The 18,953-nt window shown below is 38.6% G+C and overlaps 2 protein-coding genes across 3 annotated transcripts in view; both read right to left on the bottom strand.

Annotated features, from left to right (window-relative positions):
* Nucleotides 1-181: 181 nt before the first annotated feature.
* Tsp5D (Tetraspanin 5D) lies at nucleotides 182-3,638 on the bottom strand. Its single transcript, XM_011317073.1, has 5 exons — nucleotides 3,544-3,638; nucleotides 1,426-1,556; nucleotides 872-1,063; nucleotides 605-787; nucleotides 182-540 (listed from the first exon to the last, which is right to left on the bottom strand). The coding sequence occupies exons 2-5, from the start codon at nucleotides 1,486-1,488 to the stop codon at nucleotides 205-207; spliced, it is 774 nt and encodes a 257-aa protein (XP_011315375.1). The 5' UTR covers nucleotides 1,489-1,556; nucleotides 3,544-3,638; the 3' UTR covers nucleotides 182-204.
* A 1,019-nt stretch (nucleotides 3,639-4,657) lies between these two features.
* The window catches only part of LOC105274171 (uncharacterized), a 109,523-nt gene continuing 95,227 nt past the window's right edge, over nucleotides 4,658-18,953 (bottom strand). For both annotated transcript variants that reach the window (XM_011317071.1, XM_011317072.1), the window contains 9 exons: nucleotides 12,727-12,987; nucleotides 10,839-10,947; nucleotides 10,237-10,364; nucleotides 9,910-10,135; nucleotides 9,428-9,495; nucleotides 9,139-9,210; nucleotides 8,386-8,640; nucleotides 7,989-8,240; nucleotides 4,658-7,891 (listed from right to left, as the gene is read on the bottom strand). In XM_011317071.1, coding sequence (XP_011315373.1) covers nucleotides 7,779-7,891; nucleotides 7,989-8,240; nucleotides 8,386-8,640; nucleotides 9,139-9,210; nucleotides 9,428-9,495; nucleotides 9,910-10,135; nucleotides 10,237-10,364; nucleotides 10,839-10,947; nucleotides 12,727-12,987 — 1,484 coding nt within the window. In that variant the 3' untranslated portion in view covers nucleotides 4,658-7,778. The remainder of the gene's footprint in view (nucleotides 7,892-7,988; nucleotides 8,241-8,385; nucleotides 8,641-9,138; nucleotides 9,211-9,427; nucleotides 9,496-9,909; nucleotides 10,136-10,236; nucleotides 10,365-10,838; nucleotides 10,948-12,726; nucleotides 12,988-18,953) is intronic.

The following is an 18,953-nucleotide window of genomic DNA, read 5'->3' as shown; positions in this document are numbered from 1 at the left end:
AAAAGAAAAATGTATCGTGTCGTTGACTCTCCTCCACAAAACCTGGAATTTCTACAAAATGACGAGGGGGAGTCGGTAAAGAGTATTTGGTCAAATAGAGTCTTGAGTAGGTTTCAATAGAATAGAAACGAAGAACCCTCAAGTTGCTGTTTCTTCGGTGACGGCGGTCTCGTGGATCCCGTACGCGGGGATCCACGCGCGTTCCTAGGTTGTGGCAGTGTCGTAGCTCTTGTAAGAGTGGGAGGCCTTCTTGTGCCTGACTGTGCAGAAAAGTATCATACTGGCAACGAGGCCGAATAACTGGAGAAACGCTACGATGAGCCCTACAGTCCCAACAACATGGAGCCTCGTGACAAATCCCATTTGGATGGCAGAGGCGCAGCCATCCTTATACCACAACTCTTTCCTGTGCCCGTCAGGATCTGGCCTACCGCAGTATCTCTCCCGAGTTATACAGCAAGAGTCCGGCACCCTATCATCATTCGGCCAGGCCGATATTTGAAACCAATCTGTGTAGTCTCTCACACCACAGCAATGGAACTATAAATATTTATGTTCATTGAAGGTGTGCATTTGAAAATTGACAAATTACCAATTCCATTACCCTCTGCTGAATGTCATCCCAAATAGTAGCCAATGTTCCAGGCTCCCTTGTGATATTATAGTGCTCTTGGATTCCAGACAAAAGCTCATTCTTCAGACTCCTTGACACTTGCTCTCGGAATACGAAGGCGAGGGCGCCAAACATGAACTCTCCGAGGAACATAATCACTACAAAACTGAAATACTAAAGAGTTCCATACTTATTTTCCAAGGTAAAGAAGAAGAATTATCGATCTCCCAATTATCTCCAAAATATTCATATACAAACCAATATGAGCATGAATCTCAGCTGAAACCATGCCCCACAACATCCAAGGAAGGCAATAACAAACATGACACACCCCGCAGCAAGTAGAATAGACTCGGCCGAAATGAAACTGTACTGGGGTACAAGGGTAATGTACCCACGGTACGACAAAGTAAGCCACAGATCAGCCCCCAGCACTCCACAGGCACACAACTGATCCATAAACAGACGGGAAAAAAAAAAAAAAAAACTAAATAAAAAGCTGTACTTGTCAAGTGGCAGTGGAGAGTATGCGAAAAAGAAAAGTCGTTTCACTTGAGAAATGGCTGGGGGACACTTGTGGCGTTGAGAGGCGGTAAAACCGAGAGTTTACAGGCTATTATTCTTTGCATACGCTCAATCAATTCGCCGATGAGTATAAATCACGGAAAATTAATCGTAATTTAGGCTCGTCATAATTAGGCTGATTTTATTATAACCAAATATCGATTGAACATCACAGGTCATATCTCAAATAGAATGTATTCTCTAATATTGCAATTGCTCGGCAAAAGAATGGCTGCGTGAGCTCTTACCCAGATGAGTACGTTCAGCGAGCAGAATACGTGCCTAATGCACGTGTATCCAGTGTGACCCATGCCGCACTACCTTGGACAATCAAATAGCGTTGCGATGTTCGCCTCAAACCACTGGCAATTTATCTAATCTGAAGCAGATGAATAATAAATGTTGAAATTGATTGATGTACGAAAAAAAACTCTTGACGCAATGGAGATGCATAGATAGAGTACTGGAAAGCATTTACAAAAATTGGCAAAAATAGTTGGCAACAGGGACTGACGCTTATTGTTTCTTCATTCATTTGAAAAACTGCGATTGCTACTCCAATATAAGAAAAAAAACCATAAATTTTGTTATAAATCAGCCATCAGTGGCTAACCAGCAGCTGATGGATACCGGCCTCTCCATCTACGATGACTTCCAGGTCCCTAACGGGATATATCCAGCGACCAAGTGTTACACGCCAATACCACCTACACTTACAAACAGCTAGACCAATGTACATTGTTATACTTGCAGGCCATTCACTCTCACGACGACATGGAACAGTAGTTGCACGCCGTCATTGAATATCCTTTTATGGATCGATTTCAATTCGCAATAAAATGAGCTCAATGGGATCGGCTGTTATGCTCCGAAGATTCTTTATAATTTAAACGCATTTACGGTTTATGAATTAATCTGAAGGGATAGGGGAAAATATTTCCATTTCCGTTTCAAGAATTTTATCATTTTCATTGTCATTGAGTACCGCCCAAGCTCGTGATCGTTCTTCAAAGTGGCTAGCGGTATTCGAAAAATTGTTAGTTATTTCACGTTTGCAGCCATCACCTCGCCTACCCTGAAAACAACATCCCAGAACAACCATACATCTCTCAAGAGCTTAAAAATTATAGACAAGAAAAAAAGGGCACACGGGGGCGTTTGCATGTGGCCAGTGAACGTATGCTCGCGTATTAGGAGAGTCCCCTCCGACTTCCTGCCAATTGCTGGCAATTTGCAATCATCTATGATCCCCCCACATTGGCTTCGTAAAACCTCGCCTCGCCTTTAAAGCTGTTGAGCCGTTTCATCGAATTCACGCAGACCCAACGCTGAGATTAACACATCCCACTCGGCCATTTATTATTTCGCCGAATTCCCACATGACGCAACCCCTTTCCCACCCTCCACCTGTTTAAATCCCTCTGGCCGGTTCAATTCCACCATAAACAACATTCACATAGTCTCAAACATAGAAACAATGCATTTCAAATTCTAAAAAATATGAATAGAAATAAACAATTACAAAATACGAGATTTACATTTATATTTCCATTTAGGTATGATGAAATCTATCAACTGAAATTCTGACACTCACGTCAGCTACCAGAAATTTATCACTTTTGTGGAATTATGATAAAATCATAATGGTGTAATGGGACATGAATGAAAAAAAAACTAGGAAAACTCCATTGATATGCAAACTCTGTATTGAATGAGTGTCACGATAAGCGTAGAATTGTCCTTGTGGTAATGACGGATGGATTTTATCCCCGATTACGTAAGTTGCTGTCGCCAGAGCGAAACAAAATGCAGGGATTGCAATTTTTTCGTACTTCCCAAGTATCGAATAATATTAATCCAATGGCATTAAAAAAATTTATCAATGTTCATTGATGGGTGGGGAAGATAATTTGAAGATTTATTATTTTCTCAATGATAATCAGTTAAACAAAAAAGGCAGTTTGGTCTATAGAGCACATCCCCTACAACTGTGTTTGATTCGATGACACAATTCTAACGAGGTCTCATTTTATTCAGTAGAGACTGATTCATAAAGCCCTAATATTGAAAGATTGATATTTTTCAGGATAATGGCATGGATGAGACAAGGCTGACAAAATTTGCTCTTATTGTCGTCGACATTCCAAAGATGAGAAGAGGGTGGAAGAAATGAGGGAAATTAATAAATGGCATAAATGAAAATAATTCCTGTTTATGTGATAATTGGTTGGTTGGTTGATCTGAATATTATTTGTTTTGTTAGAGCAATAAATGTCTAATAAGGAGTGGCTGTTGAAACAAGTAAGGCTCATCGCCAGTTTTTAATGTGATTCAAGTATTGTCGAATGATAAAGGAGTTGACTTACCAGTCTTTGAGGTGAGTTTTTCTCGACTCAGAGGTGACAGATGTAAATCATGTGATTAACGTCGAAGCGTATCACCGCGTCGCTAAGAACTGAAAGCCGCGGGCTTGTAATAATCGAACATTCAAGTTTGTGTGGGGGATCGAAGCACCAGCGCCTTCTGCAGGGCTGGTTAAGATATCAACATTTGAATCAAAGAGGATTGACTAAAGTAGAGGCTCAGTTCTGGGGGTTGGAGTGACTCCAGCGGCATCGTAGTACTGCACCCCAGGAGAGAGAGGGCGCCACACGCAATGGGGGTATCTGTCCGTCAGCTGACTCGGTAATTGCCTCAGTAGCAGTCCCGCTGCCAGAGGAACCAGTCAACGGAGTGAATGTTATTTTCTGCGTTACGAAATTGATATTCACTGAAATGTGGGTTCAGTCAGTCAGGCCAATTGAGCAAGCACTAATGGTTGGCCATGAAAAATTCTCCCTCATCCACTGTTCACAATATAAAAAGGAGAAAGTAAATTGATCTGAAAATATCTTCATATCTCAAACATTTTTCAAAACAAACCAGGTTACTTCACACATTTTTTGTGAGAAATAACCCGAGAATATGAGCATTGTAAAAAAATCAAGAGGACCAACTCATTGTTCTTTTAATATAAGGAAACACATTTAGAATGCTTTTTTTTTATCTCCTCCATTTTGAAGGATTGAAGAACATAAACTATGAGAAATCAGGAATAAAAAATTGTAAATAGTCTTTTCAATATATATTTCGTATTCAAAATATAATAATGAACATTACACATGATGCTAGCTCATATTGTGACAGTCAGCGCTGACTGGCACTTTACAGTGGTACCGTGTAATAAATCTAGTCGAACGGCTAGCGTCTGGAAAAGGCAGATATGAGATCGGAAATACAAAAAGCTGCCCAAATCACTCTCGTACGTTTGTCCACTCCTACACGAGCAAAATTCACAAACGTAACTGCCCAATTGGGCTTGAGATTATTTTACTGAGAATTGGGTCGTTGTTTTTTCTTCACTGTCATCCAGGACGTATCCGCTCGTCAAAAGTGTAGACTCGATTATTAATAGGTATTTTCCTTCTGTCACTCTTTTTATTTTCTCGAGTAGCACTTGGTAATTGCCTTTTTGTGAAAATGAGTTCCCCAATTGAGGGAAGGAGGATAGAGGTAAATTTTTCCAGAGACATGTGGGGATTTTAGTTTGACAGGGGTCTCTCCCCCTGACTCGTCCAATATTCACAAATGTAATCCAGAATCAAACTTTACCCAAATTGCCTTATCCTCAATTTTCTCAAAAAAAAAAAAAAAAAACAAAAAAAAAAACACCAATTGTTAATCAAAAAAGTGCTCTGACGAATGTCAGATGCAAAGACAATGAAAATAAAACCAATGAAAGAACAATCGTCAGACGCACCGACATTTTTTGTTGGTTTCAGTTGGTTTCAGTTGGTTTCAGTCTGCAAGTACTAGACGTTAGCTTCAGCATTCTTTCACATAACTTATGCATATAATTATTATAATACATAGTCATTTAGTATATAATTAGATCGAAAGTAATTTTTCTTACGTAGGCAAGCAAGAAGCCCACTTACAAAATGTTTTATTACTCATTATTTTTTCGTTACTTCAACATCTCGATTTTCAATCGTATTTTTATAAGCCCCAAAACCCTTAAGAATAATTAATTCAATAATTTTCGTTTCATTTTTTTTCGTACTTTTTTTTGTTTTGTTTTTTTTTTCGTTTTTCGTTTTTTTTTTATGTTTACTATACAAATGGCAAGAAAAACAACACTCAAACTGCCTTAGCTACTAATATTTATAATAGTTAGGTAATCATCACAGTGATAAACGAAAAATATATATATTCTTGTACACTTGATCAGTTTAATAATCAGTTGATCACTTTATTCATTCATTATTAATTTAAAAACATGGTTTTATTCAATTTAAAGCGTCCGTGGCACTTAACACACACTTACATATTGGATTTTTGTCGTTAAATTTTTTTAAATTATTCAATCTCGTTTCAACTGGAGCATTATTTTTCTGACCCCGAGTTTATGCCTCCACTAGGCCTACTAATTTTCTTAACGATCGTTTTGAATCTGTCATTATTTCTTTATTTAGTGTCTTTCTCGATATTAAAATTTTCCTTAGATGGGGGCTTGTCGCCCGGTATTCGGTAATTATTTACAATATATATCTTCCAGAAGCCCTCAGTGATATGGAAATATATAGATCCCCCTAGCTGCTTCATTTTAAAAAATTGCCAAATCAACGAATCACAATGAAATCAAATCTGTCAATAAAATCGACTAAAAAACACCTATAATGTTTTTCCATTCTCGAATACCGAATTACAAGCCGTTGATAAAGAATATCTAGTTAGATACAGTGAAAAAAAAAAGGGTATCGAGAGATTGAGAGGAGTGAATATTGATTTTTAAAAATTTCCATTTGGCTATGATTTGTGCTTAGGCGTGTTGAATACCATAGAGTTGATGCCATATCTGTCCTATGAACCAAATAAATAGGCCTCATTCATTAGGTATTTGTAAAATAAACAATTCGATGATGCTGAAGATAACTTCCCCTAGATATCTGTATCATAGAATCAATAATCAATTGTATTACTTTCCACTCGGCGATACGAATGTGGTCAGTATAATTTTTTCCTCCACCGTAAGTACAGTTGACATTGCGTCAAATGTTGCTCTTGTCCATTATTAAACTATTTAAGAAATTTCACATTTACTTCATCATTGGCCTGCCCTTAAAAAATCTTAAATCCAGTTAAGAATTATACGTCGGATTTTCTTTTAAAAAAAAAAAATCCCCATTTTTCATCTTCATTCATATAATAATATCAATAAACCGTAAACCTCTTTTCAATATATACTTCCTTAAAAACAGTCTTTATACATTATTTAAATCATTTATATACAGATGTGCAACTAGCTAAGTGGATAAAAATGGTTGTTTCTTTATCGCTTAATTATCTGTATCGTCCTCCCTGTTCTAATTTATTTTATTTTCGTCGTATCCTTCGATCGGTAACGACGCTCAGTCAGTTGGATCACAAGTTAATCGAACGTATTACATTCGACACTTTTTCTTCTTTCTTTTTCGTAATTTTCCCCAACATGCGAACGTCGATCACTTATACCCTGATCGTATTTACACTTTCCCATCCCGTTCATTATTTTCCATCATATCTAATATTTAAAAACTGGTCTGGAGGCTTCGATCAAACGATGAATTTCATTCGTCCCATTAATTTAGATATATCAGGCAAATTGAGCCCAGTGAGTTATCTACCATCGTATTCAATACAAATTGATGGTTTTTGTTAACTGGACAACGTGAATAGACAAGAGGTATTGACATTCTCATGTCACGAACAACTGTACGAGGTTTCGTTTGGTAATTGCGAATCCATCGATATCTCGTTTCCCAATTGAGACGTCCATCTAGATTAGTCCAGACATGTTAGACAACAGCTTTGACAGATTTAATGTTACTCATTGCTATTTGGAGATATTAAATTGTTCTTCAGACGATACAATCCACTGGAATTTTCCTCAACAATTCCACAATCGGTTTGAATATAAATAACAAACAGTACGATAAGATTTTCCCAGTCCCTACCCCACCCCTTCTGTAAACGTACAAAATTAAAAGCTAAATAATTTCACCGCCGGAGGGATTGTTCTCAACAATTCTCGCTGACTAATTTATAAAAAATCATTCAAATAATATAACCATTATGTACACATTGAAAAGACCATTGACGGAATTGTTCAGGCTAAATTCACACTTTTCGATCACTGTCACTATTGTCCTCCCACATTACCATTACCATTCCCATTCCTCAACGTCTTGAATCGAGAAGGACTAGAAGATGACTAATGTGAGAGGCAAGTACTTCTTCCTTAAGCCTACATCAACGTATACAATTTCCCTTCCATTATTCTCGCACTCAGCACCTCACTTCTGTTCATTACTTGGAAGAAAAAAAAAAAAAAGACAAAAAGAAAATAAAACAAAAATGAAAACAAAAACATTGAAAAGCACCCATACACGACCTGTACAGCTCGACCTGTTCCGCTCAGTTGGTTCAATTGATCCTTCGTGAATAAATGCATTTCAGCTGAGTTTGTGTTTTATTCCTTTTGTATCTAAATCCGAATTTAATTCTGACGAGCTCAAACACATCATCTTGACAGTAATTTACACAGGATGGCAGCACCAGCAGAGAGAACAAGGGAAACTCTCGATAGAGATGAAGAAGACGCTGCACTGGCTCTCGTCATATCCTTGCAGATGCCTACGAGTTAAAAAAAAAAGCGTAAATCAATAAATAGGGTAAAATCAATAAAATTACGAAAGAAATGGAGTCCAATGGAAAGCCAGTGATTACGTACCTTGACTGGCGAGCCTGTAGGTCCATTGATCGTTGGGTCCCGTTTGAAACTCCCGCGCTGGTCTTGACAACCATAATTCTTGTTGCTGGTGTTCCAGCCTCGATGCTCTACCACCAAGTGATTTAGATGGTGGATCTTCCCATCTCATAGTGAAGCAGAATGTCTTAACAACGCCAGGCTCAATCTCCGGTTGTGACACTATCATGTAATGTGTGCCTTTCTTATCCTGCCAGCTGTCGTGGCACGTGTACACTGTCCCAACACCAACGAAAAACGACAGATTAATCAAGTGTCGTCACGACACCACCCAATGAACCATTTTATTTGAAACTCAGATTGAGATGGAGAATGAATGGAGTACAAAATCAGTTGAAATTGTTTTTCCCCCCGAACTTACCAAGTTCGTCACGTTCACACGTATTGGCAATAATCATTTCACTCTGATCGGATGAACCACATCCAATCTGTAGTGAAGATACGTTGCACTCCTCGTCCTCGCTGTCCTCTTGCCAAGTCAATTTCTGGGCTGGTCGCATACCTTGCGTACCTCTTCGCTGACGCCTGGGCGTGGTAGAGAGAACACCAGACGTCGAGTAATCAATGACTGTGTATCTCCCTGGTTGAGGGCATTTTCGTTTCTCCATTGTTGAGGCTGCAAAAAAAAAATCACTTTATTCACATGTATATGTCTCTCTATGTAATAAATCCCATTTAAGTCATTTAAACATCTTCAATAAGCAGAAAATTGATATCACTGCGCGCATATACCATTTAGGAAATTAGCTGTTGGTATGCCATAAAAAAAAATAAAAATAAAAAAACACTCGAAAATCGACCATTGAAACCATTAGTTCCACCATTTTGAATGGTGAAATATACATGAAATGGGGAAACGACAATCAGACGAATGGAAACCGTCCATCGTGATATGCAAAGCAACACCAACGATTCCCTGGAGGCATTTATCTTCGTCCAGGCGATACAATCGCCACCGAGCCATTATTGCCCTGCCAGTAATTTATTTTCTCCAGTCATGCGTAAATCAGGAATTATTGAAAGTATAAAAAAAAAAAAGTAGGAGTGAAGACAATTGGAAGAGGATTCGAGGATATGAAATGTTTGAAATTTCAATTGCTGCTGTGGTACTCACATATGAGCGTTGTAAACGGCATGTCTGACAAATCCTCCTGGCAGGCCTCCTCGGGGACGATGGTTTTTCGATCTGGACAATGGTACAATAAATTGATCAGAAATATTCATTAACGTCGATATCAATTATTCTTCTGTTCAGGGGAGGCGATGAAAATTGATGGAGAAGTGTGTTTTATCAGTGCTCCAATAATTTCTGATCCCTCCACATTGAATCAAGGGAATCGTGATGGGACAATTGAATGAGTTTAAAAAAGGAGTGAACAGAGCAAAATTGATATTCAACTCACCTGATTGCTGGAGCTCGATAACGTTTCCGGCTCTTCTATGGAAGATCATGCAAACGTAGCCAATATCGCTGCAATAAGAGAAGGCCATGAAGCATAGGGGGAAAAAATGGGGCCATGGGTTTATGAAAGAACGTCATGTCGCGTCAAAGGAAATATTTTAAAAGGCGACTCGACGATTCGTCAAAAGAGTGGAATAAGAGGCAAGGAAAAGGGAAAAACGTCTCGTTTTATCCGTAACAATAAAACGCTAAGAAATTCAATGAGACGGTGATGAATTCTGGAAAATTCACCGGGTAAAATTAGAAAATTACAATGTTCATGTAATGAATGATTCCTTTCAATTTAACTCCGTGAAAGAACATCAAAATATAATGGGGAATATGAATGGGGGAAAAAGTTGGGGGCTTTAAAAACAAAGAATTTGTTCCAGGTAACTTTGAAGAGGTAAAAAAAAAATTTGGTTAATTAGTTTGAAAACTTACCATCCTTTGGTAATATGCGCAACAAGTTTAACTTTATTCCTTCCATCATCGTCACCACTCTCTAAATTATGGCAGACTATTCTCTCCACGTGTGAGTGATCATCTTTAACGCGAAGGGTAGCATTACCAGTTGTGAAGTGGTAATTGCGAGAGTGATCGAGAGTACGCCATTGGTGACGTACCGTCACCCAGGCGGGGTACTTGCATCTGTTGTGCTCACGATCAACTGTCATTAAATTTCAAACGTCAGTCTATTGTCCTTATTTGTTTTTTTTTTCATAATTTTTATTCAATAATATTATTAGATAATCAGATATAATATAATACCTTTTGTCAGTTTGATAGTGCGTGATCCTTCGGCAACAGAATTCAGAGCACTGCACGTCGAATCGCCGGACTGGGCGAGGACGTATGTTACATCGCGGTGATGGGTATTCTTTTCGTATAAGAAGCATCTACAATAATTTAATCATGTAATCACTCTCATTCTTTCGACGGTACTTTCTAGTCAATATTTTTAGCATTATTAACTCTTGGCAGATTTTTTGTTGGGTGACAGTATTAATGATCTCCATTATGAACCAAAAAGTTAAATGAATATTCCAGACATCAATTAATCCCTTGAAAAATCATTGAGCATCTATATCAATTCGGCTAATTGAGCCAATTAGAATAATTGCGTACGACAGGAATTCTCTCACAGGGGTGCCAGTTAAATTCTTTTCACTCGCCGTGATTGAGGATTCACTTGACAACAATGCCATCCCATAATTGACCAATACACGTATCACCGAGCAGCACTAATGATTGATAGTCATTTTATTTTACAAAATGTACATAAACTTCAGAGGCATTATTAGAAAAAAAATATATAAATAAAAAATACACTCGTACGTGATAAATTAAGCAAAGCCTATTGCTGTAATTACCTGAACGTTTCCTCGTTGGTTACCGCGTTCCTTCCAAATAGCTTGAGTGTACCAACCAAATACCTATTCCTCCCGTCCTTCCAGGTTGCCAGGCACTGCAGCTCTTCAGCTATAAGATAAGCAAATTCCCCCCATTCTTATATATTAAAACTCCGAAATGATTAATTTATTTCTCTGATTTTCTAAACTTTATACATTTTTTTTTCTTTCTTTTTTTTTCCTGAAAATTTGATTTGTGCGATTTCAGCGGATAAAGCATTCCCGTTCGGGATTGCGGTCAGCGGATAAAATTAATTTACCCAATTTTGGCAATTAAACGTTGGTGGAATGATGTCAACGGGATTCGGAGGAGGTGTGATGGGTCACTGGCGGCGGGTCACAGAGATTATTTATAATCAAACTCGGAGAGAGAAAAGAATATATTCCACTGGGAGTTGATGGCCCATGGAAGAATGACAATTGAATCAACTTGATAATCCATTTAGTTGACTTCAATCCACTGTTACCGGCTGGTGTGTTTTATTATTCTACGATCTAACAGAAGCCCCACTAGCTTTTTTTTTTTTTTTTCGAGCGACAGCAAGTGTCATTGGCTGTTTATTTGCTTCGAGCCCCCAAATTGAAACAATCCTGTGCCCTTTATCAATCCCAACTTTCATTTAATTTCCAGGGGAAAACGCGCTAGACCATCTCTTTCATTTTTCTTCTCTGCTTAATAATGATTAGTTAGTGTTGTTTTCATTTTGATGCAGTCATGCATTAGGGAATGCTTCGGATGCATTAATTCTGGAATAATGGAAAAAATAGAGAAGAAAAAGTGGAAAAGACCGTAAGAGGTTAATAACTCTGGTAAAGGGGAAAACAAATCATAATGCGGTTAAATAATCTTCTCGTTTATGTAAAAATCCAACGGTTAATTCAACGGGGAAGGTGTAAAGGCCAGGTATTTCTTAGTATGGTATTTTATGGTTGAAAAAATGAAGCCTAAGCTGGCGTGAAACCTCGGCCTTCCAGTCTACCTCTCTCTTACTCAAACTGCACTGGCATTCTGTCGACGCAACACCATCTCACCCTCTTTTCCCTCACATTTCCACACTCTTCTCACTGGGTTTCTCGTAAATTTCAATAAATACCCCCTCCCCTTCAACCGCCCACTACCGTCCGCAATTTAATTTCGAATAATTGAGTTGAGCATTAATATATCAGCTCGTAATAAGCTAGCGATTTGTATAATGAACGTAATTACGCAACGTAAATATTCTTTTTTGGTTTTCGCTTTCATACGTATGCATTTATCATTCAACTAAATTTTTTTTCGACCCCTGGGCAGATTCCATCAATGTCAGCCCATCGCACAGTCACCCAATAGGACTAACTCAGTAAATCACTAAAGTCACACACAAGTCACAGAAAAACAAGTACAGAAAATGAGAGGAAGAAAAAAATCAGTAATAATGGTTTCTCTCTTGTTTGGCCCATTTTTAACTCACGAACACAAAATTATACACCCCTAGACGTCTGACTCTTTTATTTTTAATCGAGTTCGAGCAATCGCTGAAAATGTGGAATATCGGCCAAGTGATAAATGCTAGTCAATCATATAAACTCGGGAATTTTGCATATTCCATTCAATTAAATACAACGTATTTTAAACAGAGTGCCATCTCAATTTTTCCTCATGAATTTTACTTCGATTCCCTCATCCGTTCCCTTAAGGAATCAATTCTTCTAGAAATAATTAATGCCACTGCGAGGAAAAAAAATTAATTGGGTCTAGACCAAAATGGCGATTGAATGGTGATGATTGGGAAACAAAAATAATGTGATTAAATAATGAGATATTGGAAAAAGCATGAGCGAATGAAACAGGTCTATTATGAATTCTTACTGTTGGACTCCGATCCAGGAACGTCGGGGCATGCCTGGTACTTTAGTAATAATTTGCTTTCCTCCGTGCAGCCCTCAGCGTGACTGATAGGTTGTGCACACTCTCCGGTGCCACGATTATAAGTAAATGTGAATGGTGGTCCCTGAAATGGACAAGGTATGGGAGTTGGATTCAGCCGGAACATGGTAAAGAGACTGTCGTCTGTTGTCGTCGCCTGGCACATCTCCTCAAGCTTCATGGGGGATCTGTGTCCATATCCAACTGAAATTAACAATAAAATACCTTATCAGAAAATATTTTATTTTGACAATCTCAAATTTTCAGATTGAATTAATCTTTAAAGAGAATTTGAGATTTTCGTATTTAGTCAATGTTTCCCAAATAAATCATTATATTATCATTATATACACCTGTGCATCTTCAAAATGCTAAATAATTCGAAAGCTTGTTCGTCAATGACCCTTGAGAGCTCGTCGCATAATCTGCAGCCAAATTCACCGTTTCAGTCTCAAATATTCAAAGACTTTGGAATAGGCTAGTGCAGATTCACTATTTTTGATTATCAAAGAATCAAACGATTCTCCTCATTCAACCTTTCAATAAGTAACAGTCCACGCTATCCCCCCGTCTACCCTAAGAAAACTTCTCTTTCTGAATACGAAAATCGGAGAAGATGGGGAATGTCGTTGGTTTAGAAAACGTCAGAAGTAAAGTCCCAGTGGTTAAATTGAATTAAAATGGGGAAAGGGAAAAGTTTCTTGGGTGGGGGAAAAGTGTAGATTTTGCATAGTTGGATGCATTCACAGTGGCAGAGGTTCCTCAGTGGAAGGATGAGGTAAAAGGCATGGAGGGAGGATTTTGGTAGGTACTATCTGCTTTGATAATTTATGCATTTTCCAGGGATAATCCCTGTGTATGAAAGATGGTAGCCGCCGGCTTCCCCGGATGCTTCCGTGGGTGGAGGGAGTGGCCTCTGCCCTCCTCCACGAGGCTCACGCTAACGAGACATTAGCGGAACAAAGAAGCAACCCTCTTTCACTCTTCGTCTTTATTCTTTACTTTCTGGGCTCTCTTCATTGGCCCTCATCATTTCGCGCGCGATCATGAAAGCAACGACTAGTCAAGTATCTACGGGCTTAGCTCCGCCATGGCGCATAACGGGAAATGAGCAGAGGAACGCCGGAGAACGGCTTCGAAACATTTCGAGGGCTTTTACGCAATTTTATCTCTTTCGGTTTTTTTCCTCCCCGGGGATTTTCCGTTATCAGACCGCCTGAGCGACAAGAATTTTATCTTCACTATCAATCTATTGAATTTTCGTTATTTGGTATTATTTAGTTGAAAAAGTGATGGTATCATTTTAATTGAGATACGACAACTCCCAGCTATTTTGAGAATCGTCATGGTTCTTTTGACTTGTCTGTTTTGAATTTCAGACTAGGATGTTTTCAATATTGTCGGGTGGTCCAGAATGAGATAATTTAACGTGTTTGACATGAAGTTTAAAAATGTCGAGACGATACCACACATTCTCGCTCGTATACTCGTGACACTCGGCGAATTATCACTGGCAACATGTTGGTGGATGTTTGTGGGTTAGTTGCCTCCTCGTCACTTAAACTGTCACTCGCAATCGTCGGAATGATCTTCAACGCGGGGAGAGACAGTCTGTTAACAGTGTCTTTCGATTAGAAATTATTTTGGTGGTCTTAATATGATTAAATCACCGTTGGTAACACCAATGGAATAATCCAACGAGTGTGTGTGTAAAGTTAAGATGTCGATGTGTCAAAAAAAGGAAAGACTATAATTATTTTATTAAATAATCATTGATACAATTAATTCTCACGACTGTTGGAAACAATTATTATAAAACCATTAATAACAGAGAGAGTTTACCATCTGTATCGGTGATACAGCAGTCAAAAGCCTTGGATAGCAAATAATTCAATAGTTCACCACAAACCCCGTGATTTGATGGAATAAATGTTTTTTCTTTAATTATATATGCATACTATATATTATAATAGGACCGCGTAAAGGAAATAGGAATGACGACAGTATATACAACGGCTATTGTTTCTGTTTGAAGCAAGGACTATGATTACCCGACGACCGCCGGTGGCTCCATTCGCAGCCCTTTGAGATGCAAATGCTAATTGAAATGTAAAAGTTAGCGACCTATATCGGCTACCTTCGCCTGGCGCGAGAACTCCAGTTCCGCTTTCATTCTTTCCTTTTTCTCCTTCTCCCCTCCTCTGGAACCCCCTACGCCGATCTACCCTCTACCCTCAGCGTCCAAGAAAAATCGCCTCATTTTTTTCATTTTTTTTTTCTTTACGTCCACTATCTTTCCCCCTGGGCACTCTTGCCTGTCCGTCTTCCTTTCTTTTCACTTTTTTTTCTACATTTTTTTACCTTTGCTTTTTTTTCATCAAAGCTATCCCTCGGAATTCCCAACGCCTCCTCGTTACTTCCACCAAGCCGAAGCTTTTAGAAAAATCTGAAGAATCAACGATGAGGTATTTTACGATGGAAACTATTTATTGCAAAGTTTATGTGAAATTTTCACGGATAAAAGAATGTGGTCTGTAGAGTGGTAATCGATTTTTGCATAGGGGTATTGGTTATCGGTTTATATCATGCATCAGTGCAAATTAAGTAGATATTTTTCATTGACCGAATATCCAATGAAAATTATTGTTCATTGAATTCATCTTTTAAACAAAATATTGCCAGATAATTTATTTACAAGTTCGACAATTAATATGAGTGCAAAAAAAAATATATATATATATATATATATATACCATCCACAAAAGGGATTAAAAAGACTTGAGGTACTTTTTGAATAACAGACATGATTTTCAAATCAAATGCAATACAATAAATTCCATTCATTGAATTCGATCAGTTACGATTATCGAGGAAGTTCAATTGAGAAACAAAAAGCTATGATGAACCAGAGAAGGAATTGAGGATAGAGCGGAATGGGTCTAATCACCGCAGCCTCTTTTCGATTAATTTGACTCTCATTCGTTCCTTGCAAATTCCATTTTAGAGAGATTTTCCACCTCTTCGCACTGAAAACCGTTACCTGAAAATTAAAAGTTCAATAGAGAGATGAAACTTCTCTTTCTATTCAATTATTTCTCATAAAATTTTGCTACTTTTTTCCTGAGATAATTGACGGGGATGGGACCAAGTTGAATTGTGGAAGTGGATTCTATATAAACTCGAAAATTACGAGCAATTAATAAAAAATATAGGGTGGATCGTCGGCCTAAAATACGAATTAAAAAAATTACTCCCCACAGAATTCGAGTAATATTCAAATTAGAACACCCACGGAATTTACTCCGTTCATAAAACGGATAATTTCACATCATAAAGCGATCGTAAAGATGATTTCAAACATTTTTCATAGAGGCATTTTATTGGAGAAAGAGAACAGCCACTTATGTGGAATAAAAATGTTACATCGTTGGCGGGTTAGACTTAGAGGAGTGGTACGATGTTTGAGTGATCGTAAATAATCGGTGAAAAATAGTTTTACTGCAGAAAGTATCATAAATCGTGGGATTCCGCGTCGCCTTTACTTTTTACCCAGAGAGTTTGAGTTTTTGTTGCCGAGTAGATTGACCGGTCCAGCTATTTAAAAAAATGATCAGTTGAGAAAAAAAAGAGCGGAATGGGTTAGGATTAAAAATGTCAAATTGACAAGGGTAGTTTTAGGATCTCTTGAAAATATTCAAAACTATCTATTCGTGCACTTGTCTTGTGATTAAATACAAGATTTGGAGTGACTTATCACATGTACGACAAAAAGAGATGAATAAAATGTTGAATCATTTGACTGAGGATCAATGTTACTTCTCGATTCTACTCTCGTCAAGTATTTCCGGTAGCGGTTGATACGTTATCACGAGGGCGCGTTAAAAGCGTTTAGTGACTTTCGTGACTCGGTCCACTTTAACGAACCGCCAAGGCGGCCGCCGCCTATAACTACCGGAATTTTTTATTTTACGGTTTCCATCGCACCGAGCCACGTCCGTTCGTGAGACTACCTTCAAACTGCCCTTATCCCTCCTTATGGTTCTTCCCTCTGATCCCCAAACCTCCGTAAACCCGATTCTAATGCTGAAGGGTATTAAAAAGAAAAAACCCCCACAAAAGATTTTAGTTAAGCCGATGAGGAAGTTTAAGTGGCAGTTAACGTATGAGCTTGTTACATTCATTTAATAATACACTTCAAAAATGCCAAAAGAATTCTCTAAAATTCTAGTCCAAGTAATAAATAATTGTGAATAAGTGCCAATGCATCATACACCAATATAATTGAAAAAAAATGTGCTTATCATTTATTTTAAGATATTTAGATGGAATGCAAGTTGAAAAGATGAAAAATTTAATTAAGATGATGTTGCCAACTCGTATTCCTCATAAATCTGTCAATTTACTAAACACCAATATGGAATCAGCTGCATTTATATCCCAATCCAATGCCCATATAGTTTTGGAGGAGGGTTGATGTTTCCTAGTAGCGTTTTAGAGATTAAACTCACGGACTAATTGGGCGCGACATAATCCCGCATGACGTTGAGGATAGAAAGGGAGTAAAGTTGCCGGGAGATGAGAGACGATCGAGTCAATTCACCCTGTAGATTATCGTCATTGCACCAGTGGTTTTCCTTGGTGACACGTTCGTGTTCTCACTTGATCCACCCTCTGCCATGGCTAATATGAGAAGGGCTCTAAAATATCGGTCAACGCCCGGAATTCAGGGTGTCCCCTCACCGATCTCTCATCGATGTTGTTTGAAACCTCCAAACATTCGATCACTATTTCCGAACTAATCCCACCCGTCCAATCTCCCCCATGACCTCTTCATCTCGCGCACGTACACACTCACGTCACCAATCGATCGTCATTGGATACTCGCTCATGTAATTCGCCTGGGCTACTGCATATGAATTACAGGATTACAATTTCGTTTACTTCGTATTCATGAATACATCGCCAGTACGGAAAATACAACTGCAATGAGAATAATACCAATGTAAAAGCTTTGGGGCTGGGGCTGGGGCTGGGGCCGGAGTCGGGGCCGAGGCCGGGGAAGAGGATTTATTTATGCCAATGGTGAGTTACATAAATCGTCGAATTAAACAAACCACATTATGCTATTGTCCAGGCGCTTGTTTTAGGCAAATATGAACATTCATATTCGATATTTGCCGATGTGAAACAATCAGAAATTTGTTAGTGCGATAGGGCACTCAGTAAAGCAAATGTTTATTGGGCGGTTGGGCAAAATATGCCCTTCCATTGGAGATGGAGATTTTTATTTCATAGATCAATTAATAATAATATTCAGCAAAGCCTTGAACTCTAAAGTCAAAGCTTTATGGAAAAATATTTTGAAAAACGGATTGCGAGCCATGATTGCGAGTCATTCCATCTGAGTTTATACAGCTGTTTTTATTTCTTTTATTTTTTTGTTTATTCTATTTTATTTTGTTGTGAAATGTCGGGGGTCAGTTTTTATCCGTTTATGAGGGAATCCCGGAGTGCATCGTCGGGTACTAATCCGCCTGGCGCTGGGGTCAAACACGTCCGCACCCTTTCGCCTCTTTATTCGTCCCCAGGATTCAGCCGAGGGTTGAACCTCGTGGGGCCAGAGGAGGGGAGTTAAAAATAGTATCGAGTTGTCTCTCTCGCTTGCTCACTCTCCGGCTGTCTCCATCCGAGTAATTGGATCTGCAAGCTCGTCGTGGCGACGATCCACCCTCCTCTATCTCCACCTCCGTTCCGGCTACACACGTGGGACGATAGAGACGGAAATGCCGACGATGTTTGTGCGCGCCAGGTAGCCCATAAGCCAGAGTATTCCCAAGATACAAGACACCCCATTTTTCCACGCGTCGTACTCTGTCACTTTTTTTCAAGTTTTTCTCTTTTTTTTTTTTTCATTTATTTTCTTGCTTTCTTCTTTTTTTTAAACATGGCAGCGGTAAAGCGTTACTCTGTATCAAGAATTATGTGTTCATTTGCTCGGAGAAATGGGGAAAAAGAGTGAGTTTTAGTGAGGTTTATCCGTTCACAATTCATGGAGCTGATTTGCTTTGGTCTAATGTTAAATTCAACGAAACTAAATCGAGGAAAATTTCTGTAACCGCAGAATGTCGTTCAGTGCACGTACATTAAACATACGACCACTGTCCCACATC

This window comes from Fopius arisanus, unplaced genomic scaffold (assembly GCF_000806365.1).
Source record: "Fopius arisanus strain USDA-PBARC FA_bdor unplaced genomic scaffold, ASM80636v1 scaffold00009, whole genome shotgun sequence".
In the NCBI taxonomy this organism is placed as follows: domain Eukaryota; kingdom Metazoa; phylum Arthropoda; class Insecta; order Hymenoptera; family Braconidae; genus Fopius; species Fopius arisanus.
This window is presented reverse-complemented; position numbering and strand designations above follow the sequence as displayed.